We start from the raw sequence: 9,864 nt of genomic DNA, 5'->3' as shown, positions 1-9,864 counted from the left end.
AGAATTTAAACTAGTTTAATAATGTTACAACCATATTCATTTATGGAGGAAATAGCACAAGTGTTTGAACATCAAACACTTCAGTTGAGGTGGTATATTTGCAGTATCAGAATGTCACAGTAAACTTACCAGGCATGCACCTAATTTTTCCATTAACTGGCACTTCATTTGCTTCAGACTATGCATGTGGAATAGCAGTAGTGCTGGAAAGGGGCAATCTTTAATTACAAAGTTGGTTAAAAGCAGAGCAACATTGATTTCCTACTGTACCACCTTCTTGGGTATCCAAAAAGGAAAATGCGTGACTAATGTTTTTCTCTGTGCCTTGCACATGAAAGAAAAATGACTTGCAGTTGGGGAACGTGTTGTCATAAAATAAGACAACCGAAATATTTGGGTTTTTTTTACTGTAATGAAAGCCAAATGGGAGTTTGAGGTGTGGATGGGGAAGCATGCAAAGTAGGAGCTTTTGTTCCTAGCAGAGGAATATTGTTATCTTTATGCTACTGACCCACAGGGCACGAGTGGGCCACGTACAGGGAAGAATGTCACCTCTGTGCTACAGTTTTATCTATGATGTAATGATGACTTTTGAAATAAAAGCTTGATGTAGAGTGGCTCTATTAATCTTAAAATACCCTTGTTCACTACAACTGTAAGCTGAATAAATGTGGGTATTTTTGTTATTAAAACGAGTGCTTCATTACTTGGACTAGGACAGTGTAGCTGGGGAAGGCAGCGCCATTGTTTCTTCTTACTGCTACAGTGGTAGTAGAACTTTGACCACCAGACTGTGTTCTCGGAGCTCTTACCTTTTAATCTTTGCAATATCTGTGTTGAACGGTATGAAATTGGAAGTTTGACTTGCATCTTGGAATACTTTCTTTTGCTTTACGGATTTCTATTAGAGATGGTTTGAAAACGTTTGTATTTCAACTGGTAGCATTTCTGCCGTCTGCCATATGTGACAGAGGATGACTTTCCACCGCAGTGCAACACCAGCAGGAGGATCAAAAAAACCCAACACCCCCAGCCGCGAGCGAGGCGTTCTGCCTGCAGCCTCCTGCATGCTACAGAACAGCTCCAAGTGAAGTCTCTGCTTCCTGCAGGCCTCCGTGCAGTGCGGCCCTTCTGCTGCTGAGAGGGTGGCGGCGATAAACACAACGTGACTTGAGCCGTGGGGGGCGGGTGGGATCCCGCACCGCTCGCCCAGCGCCCCCGGGCGCGGTTGCGGCGGCGCGGCTGGCCTCCTGCCATCCCCTGCTGGCCACCACGGTGGAACGATAGCGGCGCCCCCTCGGCAGCGTTCGCCCTGCAGCCAGGCTCCCGGCGGTGCCCCAGCCAGGCGGGCGGCTGCCGGGCCGCAGCTCGCCCCCTCCCCCTCGGTGCCCTTGCGAGGGCTGCTGCTGCGGTGTGCTTACCGGCGGCCTCCTGCCCTAACGGCGCACGAGCCCCGCTGCGGAACTGGTGTGCTGCTCCTGCGGGCCGCGGGGGGGCGCGGGGTCACCTCGGCCTGGCAGGGGAAGGTGGGGCGGGGCCTCCGCCCCCCGCGCGCGCCATGGCGGCGGCAGCCAATCCCGTCGCCTCGCCGCGGGACGGCTTGCGCGCGGCGGCTGTCCCAGGGTGCCGTGCGGCGGCTGTCCCAGGGTGCCGTGCGGCGGCCGCGCCAGCCTCGCGCGCGCAGGCGCGGCAGGTCGGGATGGCGGCGGCGCTGGGGTGGCTGGGCCGGGCCGCAGCCCTCGTCGGTGGCGCGCAGCGGCTCCTCAGGTGCGGGCGGGGCGGGAGCGGGGCTCCGGGGCGGGAGCGGAGTTCAGAGGCGGGGGGTGCCCTTCCTTGGCGGGCTGGGGCGGCCGGTCTCCCTCGGAGGGACGCCGGGCCTGCCGTGCGGCGGCGGTGGTAACCGGCGGTGCCCTGTGTGCAGGTGCTGTGGCGGCGGCTCGGCGGCGGCGGCGTGCCTCGCCAGGGGCATCAGCTCGGTGGAGCGCCCGAAGCGGCCCATGTCAGCCTATTTTCGTTTCCTAAAAGAACATCATGCGGCTTTTCGGCAGAAAAACCCAGGTACGAGGCCTGAAGGGAGTTGGGGGCGAGAAGCCTGGCGGTTGGCCGGGCCTTGCTTTTACGAGCACAGCCTCAGGCCGGGAGCGTGCGGCGCTCTGCAGGCAGGCGGTGTTTTCCTTCCAAAACCCGTCGTTTGAAGAGGAAACTGGAACAAAGTATTGCTTGGTAAAACTAAACGTCGTAAAGTGCGTTACCCTGATTTCAGGAGGTCAAAGCTATTTTTTTATCGTAGTGTACCACAAGTAAATTTAGTATTGCTGTGCTTATTGCCTGTATCTCTGTTAGCTTAGCCTTCGATACTTAATCACTCAAAAAAGTGAATATTTGTATGTGACTTTAAAAACGTTAGAAGAAGGAGCTCACCTGGGCAATATGTGTTAACAGTGATTTGTGGTTCTAAGTTATCCTTAAATCTGTATGTGTTTCAAGTATGCTGTTTCTGATAAAAGGAGCTGTATGTGATTTTATGTTGATGCTTAGTAACCTGAAAACTACACATACTGGATTGCCTCAGAGTATATGGGAGAAAAATGGTTTTCTGTGAATATGTTTGTTATCAAAAACTTCATTTATAGGCTATGCAGTCACTTTGGCCAGAGAGCAGCAAAGTGGAGAGGTGTGCTGATTTTGAAAATACTGGAAAGTGAACGTTAATATGTTTAAAGAACAATGATCATATTGGGCAAGTCATGTGTTAAACTTAAGTAGGGAAAACCATTTGATACCCTGTTTTGCTCATTAGTTCAGGAGTTCAACAGTCAGAAAAGTTGAGAAATGAGCTTCTGGAACTTACTGTGGTTGTGTGCCACACCAGTGTATTCCACGTGTTTCTGAAATTTGAATAATCTGCAAATAAATGTGCTGTATCATACATAAATTGAGAATTGGGTGCTTTCTTGTTTCAGTAGAGGTAATATTTAAAAATAAACTGATAATTCACTTGTTATCTTCTATCATTGGCAAAGCATCGTATTTTCAAAGGTTTTAAGACTGGTATACTTGGATTAAAAACTCCCTATTTGTCTTGTTTTTCAAAAATTCTGGAAGTCAGCTTACTGTTAAGAGCTTAGTTCAACTTTTCCACTGTTGACATGGCTGAAATGCACATTTGAGGTGGGAGAGAGGAAGATCTACTTGTTCCTTTTAGGGTGAAGTGGAGGGAAAGCCTGTAAAGGATTTTTCAAGAAAAGAAAAGCTTATATTCTCTTTCTACCACCCCCAGATTTTTTTTATATTTTTTTATTATTACTATTTTTCTCTCTTTGTAAATTCAGGTCTAGCTGGAAACCTCAGCAGATGACCATAGAGCAAGGGCATCCAAAGGCAAAAGGCAGCCAGCTGAAAACTAAAGAGATTTAATTCACTGTAATTTTGTTTGTTGGAGAAGGAAATTACTTTTCTTTAACCTTGCTTCTGTTGAATTATATTATAAATCAAGGACTTTATTTTAATAAAGATCAAGCCTATGTGCTTTACAAGGTGGGTAAGGTCACGTTGTACTTGCTTTGAAGAATCCAGCAGTCTTTCTGCCAAAAAAAAAAAATGAAAACTGCAAATCTTACTTTTGGTTTCTTTCCTGGCCCCCCTCCAAGTTCAGACCATCCTGTCTTGTGTAGAAGAGTATCCAACTGAACAGAAAGAAACTAAAATTGTTGTAGGGTGGTAATAGTTGCCAGTCTTGAAGTGGTGCTTTGGTTTACAACTGCACATTTCATTCTAGTTTAAGTCAAGAGCAAGGACTCTCTCCACCGCTCCAAAATGCTACGGTTCCCTTTAACTGCCACAGTAAGTTAGCTAGTTTTAAGAAAGAAGGAAGATGTATTTGTACAGGAAAAAGATACTAGTGACAGATTTCCTTGGGAAAAACTTGAAGAAGCTTACTAAAGATACAATATTGATCTTTATTTTTTTGCTTTCTAATTTTAATGTACAGAAGCGAGCAGTATGGAGGTGATTAAAAAAATAGCAGATGCTTGGAAGGCGTTACCAGTGTCACAGAAGCAGGTGAGTTTGTGTCTTTGATCTGTGTACTTGGAACTTACAGAATCTTAGTGGTTGTTTCACTTGCATTGGTGTCCTCTGTTTTTTTGTTTTGTGTGGAGCATTTTTGGTTGGTTGGTTTTAAACTACAAAAAACCATTTGCGTACAACAAACGCTCAGACCTAAGAACAGTTTTGAAGAGAATCGGGAGCTTCAGAGTACTCAGGCGACATATGGTGGGTTGGGTTGACCCTGGCTGGATGCCAGGTGTCCACCAAGCTGCTGTATTACTCCCCTCCTCAGCTGGACAGGGGAGAGAAAATACAGCAAAAGACCTGTGGGTCGAGGACAGGGAGAGATAGATAGCTCAGCAATTGCAGTGATGGGCAAAACAGATTTGACTTGGGTAATAAGTTATAAACTCATTTCCCCATCAAATCAGAGTAGGGTAATGAGAAATAAAGCCAAATCTTAAAACCACCTTCCCCTCACCCCTCCCTTCTTTCCAGCCTCAACTTTACTCCTGGTTTATTTCTACCTCCTCCCTCCCCAGTGGTGCAGGGGGACAGGGAATCAGGGCTGTAGTCAGTTCATCACATGTCTCTGCTGTTCCTTCCTCTGCAGGGGGCAGGGCCTCTCACACTCTGCCCTTGCTCCAGCGTGGGGTCTCTCCCAAGGGAGACAGTTGTCTGTGAACTGCTCCAATGTGAGCCCTTCCCACGGGCTGCAGTTCTTCACACACTGCTCCAGCGTGGGTCCCTCCCACGAGGTGCAGTCCTTCAGGAACGGCCGACTCCAGCGTGTCCCCCCCTGCGGGGTCCCCAGCCCAGCCAGCAAACCTGCCCCAGCCCGGGCTCCTCTTCCCACGGGGCCACAGCTCCTGCCACGAGCTGCTCCAGCACCGGCTGCCTATGGGGTCACAGCCTGAAAGCATCTGTTTAAGGTTGGTGATTGTGTTGTAGGCTTATGAGGAAGCTAGAAAGACAGATTGGCAAAAATATCAAGAGCAGATGGCCTCATACAAAGCACAGCTAACTCCAGCCCAGGCTGCAGCTTTGAAAGAAGAAAGGAGAAAACGACTGGCAAAAAGAAGATCATTCAAGGCAAAAAGAGTAAGTATTTTGAAGTTCAACTTGCTTTTCTTTCAAGGAACATGGGTTCTGTTTGTCTAGTATACAGAGCAGGGTTGAAGCATAAAGAGACTTTCAGAATAAACAAAACCAAAACCCACCACCAAAACTCCAAAACAAGGCCCCATGGACTAAAATAATTGCTAGTGTTAGCTGTTATTTAGGTGGCTTTCCTGCACTTGAAGACCAGAATTTTAACCATAGCGTATATCTTTATGCTTAGAGGTTGCTTCTCTGTGCTTTTTTCTTCCTATTCCTAAAGGTGCCAGAGAAATGATAGGTAATAAAAGATACTTGAACCAGCAACACTTTGTTTAGTTGGGAAGAAATCCTGAAATAGCTTTTCACAAAGGCCTTGAAGGTGTTACTTCAGTGACCCCTACAAGGTAATAGCTGTTTGAAGTAGCTTTTTTTCCTTCTTTTGTTTGGGTTCTGCCACTTTGCTATCTGTATAGCTGCTGACGTGTTGAATTAGGGCTGCACAGAGGCACATCTGTTAGTGTCCTTTATTGACTTATTCAGATGATCTTCCCTATTCCCTTTTAGCTGGCTTATATATAAATCTTGAGAGATAGAACCACCTGTAAAGGTACAATATGGTTCGTCCAGTGGCAGGATCAGTTGAAGGGATTACTTACTGCTTATTCATTCCTGTGAATAGAACTGCTGATGTGATACTGCTCTAATTGGCAAAAGTGAAGTTAATTTGGTTTAAAAGACTCCCTACTTAGAGTAATTTTAAATCCAAATAATTCTAGCGATCCTTTTTTAGAGTATGGCACCAGAAGGAATTTAGCTGGCATACCTGATACCTAAACAGGTGTTCAGTCGGCAGCATCCAGGCTGTAGTGGGAATGTCTTGGGGCTGGAGAAAACAAGTGTAATTACGTCCGTAACTTGCTGTACTTTCCCTCTTTCACCACCAGCCCCATAGGTGAAGTGTTCTGGTAGCAGAAACCTGGGTCTGTTTCCCTGAAAATCTGCTGGTTCTGCTCTGCCTTCTCATCTCCTGCAGTTAGGTATCTGCCCTCCTCTCTGCAAACACACAGTATTTCACACCAGAAACCGAAGCCCTGCAAAGATAACAGAAAACCTGTTGTCATGACTTTCTTACTGAGTGGAATTTAGTAAGAGTCTTTAGTTTCTGAAAAGACTTAGCTGAAGTACAAATCATTTCTAAATGCTTATGTTATGTCTGTAAGAATTGAGGTTCATAGCTTTTCTTAATTTAGTTAAGCATTAGTCCAGACAAGTGGTGAGAGCATCTTGACAATACAGTCCAATACAGTTTACAGAATAAAACACCAAAAAATGAATTCGAGTCTGACTTTTTGTATAGAATATAAAGACAAATGGTAGGTTTAGCTTTGGAAAAGTGCATGCTTGGTGCATTGTATAACTTCTCTTGTTGTTTTTAAAGGAATTGACTGTGCTTGGAAAACCTAAGAGACCTCGTAGCGGCTTTAACATTTTTGTGTCAGAAAACTTTAAAGAAAGTGAGGGAGTTTCACCTGTGGTAAGCCAGGAAAGATTGTTCTTTAAAATACATCTGTTGTATTCAAAAAAATCTGGTTTAGATTCTGTCATTTTCAAAGAAACTGTTCAGTATCTGGATTTTGCTTTGCTTAGGTTACTTTTTTAGGCTGCAGTGGTCTAGCTATACTGCTGGTGGCATGTCCTGTATAAACTGCTGTGTGAGTATACAGACTTAAAATATTTGTGCTGGTTTTTTGCACATCTCTGTTAAAGACTTCACCTGTTTCTTCTGTAAGGAGAGAATTCTACTCCTTTTTGTTCTGGTATAGAAATACACTAGTTTTTCAAATGCTTGTGGTGGTCTGCTGCTGTTTCTGTAGTACTGGTTGGCATACCTCCTATAGCACAGTTTGTGTCACAGAACATGCAGGAGTTCTTCAGCAAGCTCAGAAGTTTCACACTGAACCTTGCTTTGGGGCAGTTTGAGTTGCGCTGGTGGATTACAGCACTTGAAGTGCTGGAGACCTCACCTGTGTGCCTGATACATTCTAGTCAGTGTATCAGGATAGTGGAAATGGTTTGTTCCTTGGCTTTCTGCATACAATGCAGCATCTCCAGTCAGCTGCGGCCTGGTGTGACACATATGGTAAAATACTCCTGACATGGTACAGAGTTCCCTGTGAAAATGGTTAATGCTTGTCTAGGCTCAGCTTAAATTAGGGCTTGGTTTAAATGAAACCAGTATGTGGGCTGAGATTTAGTCATGTTGCTGTAAATCAGCTCAGCTGTTCTGGCTGCCTGCTTTTTCAGCAGGCCAAGTAACTTTAACAGCTTAGTCCTGATACTGTCTGTAAATGTGGCTGTGATGATGCCCAGCAGCTTGAACCATATTGTTCATTACTTAATTACGTTAAGAGGGTGGGGTATTAAGCCCATGTGACTTGATGCTTTTTTTTCTATTTGCTTTATACTTGGCTTTCGCTAGTGTGGCATTTCCTGCAACCCTCTGTGGTCAGTCTGCTGTTAAAATAATCCTAATATATTGCATATTCTATATCCTGTAGGCAAAGCTGAAGCAATTATTTGATGCGTGGCAAAAACTGTCCAGTACTCAAAAGCAGGTATGTTGGTGGTTTCTGATGAGCCTCCGAGGTGATCAGAAAATGACAAGCTTGAGTTAAAATTTATAACTATATACAAAATCTTGAACTCGGTTGCTCAAAATATTAGTATTAAGGAAAATACTCTGAGGTTTTATGTGTCTTGAAAAAAATTGCCATTACTCTTGTTCCATTAGCGACCATTTTTTTTCACAGTGTTGATGAAATGCGAGTCAGTGGGGCAGGATGGAAGTTGTTTATGCCTGGAAATACATGCGTCTAGTGCGGAAGGTGCAATAATTTGCAATCATTAGATAGGTTTTTTTCTAATAATACGTAGTATTTTTAAATGCCACCATAGTAATTTGCTTCTTGTGGAAAGATTTTTGACAGGTAAAAGCAACAGAAATCTACTAGTGATATGCACATGGGAATTGATTACCTGTAGTTGTCTTGGGGACAGTTTTCTGCCAGCTTTCTTGGTGTATCGAGATGTGAACCTGCAGATGGGTATATGGAAGTTGGAGGGGTGCTATACTGAAAGTGAATCTAAACCTCCACATTTTCAAATATTCTGTACCTCACTGTCCTTCCGCCTGAATGCCCTTCTTCCAGATTGTTGTTAGTGTTGTTAGCAGCAATTTTGAATAAACTCCCTTTTCAGGAGTGGCCATCTGTTGACATAACTGTACTTCAGTGCTAAGGTTTTATGGTTTTGTGCAAGTTTGAAGATATATATATATTTTTTTTAACTTTGCGGGAGGTGAATGCGAATGCCTGGGAAGCACAGTGACTGGGTCTTGCTCGAAGTCCCTTTGTATCTGAGGGGATTATGTGACATGGCAGTTACCCAGACAAAGCCCCTGCTGTAACTGTTGATACCTGATTTTCTTCCAGCCATACCTGCAGCTTGCTGAAGATGATAAGGTTCGGTATGAGAATGAAATGAGGTCATGGGAAGCAAAAATGGTTGAACTTGGCCGTGAAGACCTGATACGTTCCAAAAAACCAAGGCCAAAAAAGAAAACTGCTGAAACTGAAGAGAAAACTGCAACAGCCAAAGCTTCCTCACACGAAAACAAGGCAAAATTACAGTTGAAAAGATCAGAAGAATAAAATGGTTAAGTATTTCATATTTAGTCCCCTTTGGTTGCATTGTCTTTATCCTGCTGTGTTAATGCTGCTGTCGGCATTAGCACTGAAATCTGGAAAACCCATGAAGGGCCCGCTGGAGAAGTGGAAAAGGTGATGCGGTCGGACGGGGTTCACTGTGTCACAGAACTGACTGAAATAATCATTGCGGGCATAGCCCGAGCTGTGCAACGGTAACTGGTTAATCAAGCTGTGAATAGTGATACTGACATCAGCAGAGCTCTCCATTAACGGTAGCTAACACTAGCGTTTATAGGATATTTTTTATAAAAGTGAGAATATTCTGCAATGTTAGCATCTAAATTTTGTAAGAGCTGAAATCTGAGTTGCTGCTGTGGTTTATTCCCTCCATGGTATTGGTAGTGAAGAGAAATGTTCTGCATTTCAACAAAAGGCACAAGAAATGTAAAATACTTTTATGTATCCGTCTCTTTTTTTTTAATGTATCAACCTGTGTACAACACTTATGTTGCATTTAACTAAAGACAATGTCAGTTTTGTATAAAAGTATCTTTATTGAACTTTTATTCCATGGTTTCTTTGGATATATGCAAACACTTTTACCATCCTGTTGTCACGTTTAGGGCAGCCTGTAACGAACAGAAAATGTATGAACTGCTTAAACTGTCGATTTTCATTTAATAAAGACAGCTGTTTTGAAGAGCGGCTGGTTTTCTTCTGGGGCGTCTCAGCTATTTCATAGTCTGTGGTTTAGCAGAAAGGCAAGCTTTTCCAGGATCGGGGGTTTCATCCATCCTGAGGGACCCACAGAAGCCACCAAAGCTGCTTGTTTAGTGGTGGGAACTGGAAAGCCAAACAGGTTAGCTTTTCTCCTGCTCTGCTCTTCTCCCGCTCTGCTCCCTTTTATTTATTTTTTTTCATATTTCCGCCCCCCCCCCCCCCCTTCGGCTTTTTTTTGTTTGGCCCTCTGTTTGGCCTTGTTTGTTTGTGTGGCCCTTTCTCCCGC

At 44.4% G+C, this 9,864-nt stretch overlaps 1 protein-coding gene across 1 annotated transcript; it reads left to right on the top strand.

The window, feature by feature from the left end:
- Window positions 1-1,651: 1,651 nt before the first annotated feature.
- Window positions 1,652-9,560, top strand: TFAM (transcription factor A, mitochondrial). The gene is made up of 7 exons (XM_037400510.1): window positions 1,652-1,767; window positions 1,922-2,058; window positions 3,992-4,062; window positions 5,002-5,151; window positions 6,590-6,685; window positions 7,710-7,766; window positions 8,643-9,560. Exons 1-7 carry the CDS (start codon window positions 1,700-1,702, stop codon window positions 8,859-8,861), a joined length of 798 nt encoding a protein of 265 aa, XP_037256407.1. The 5' UTR covers window positions 1,652-1,699; the 3' UTR covers window positions 8,862-9,560.
- Window positions 9,561-9,864: the final 304 nt, after the last annotated feature.

This window comes from Falco rusticolus, chromosome 9, assembly GCF_015220075.1.
Source record: "Falco rusticolus isolate bFalRus1 chromosome 9, bFalRus1.pri, whole genome shotgun sequence".
Classification (NCBI taxonomy): domain Eukaryota; kingdom Metazoa; phylum Chordata; class Aves; order Falconiformes; family Falconidae; genus Falco; species Falco rusticolus.
Note: the sequence above shows the minus strand (reverse complement) of the source record. Positions and strands in the feature narration are given on the sequence as shown.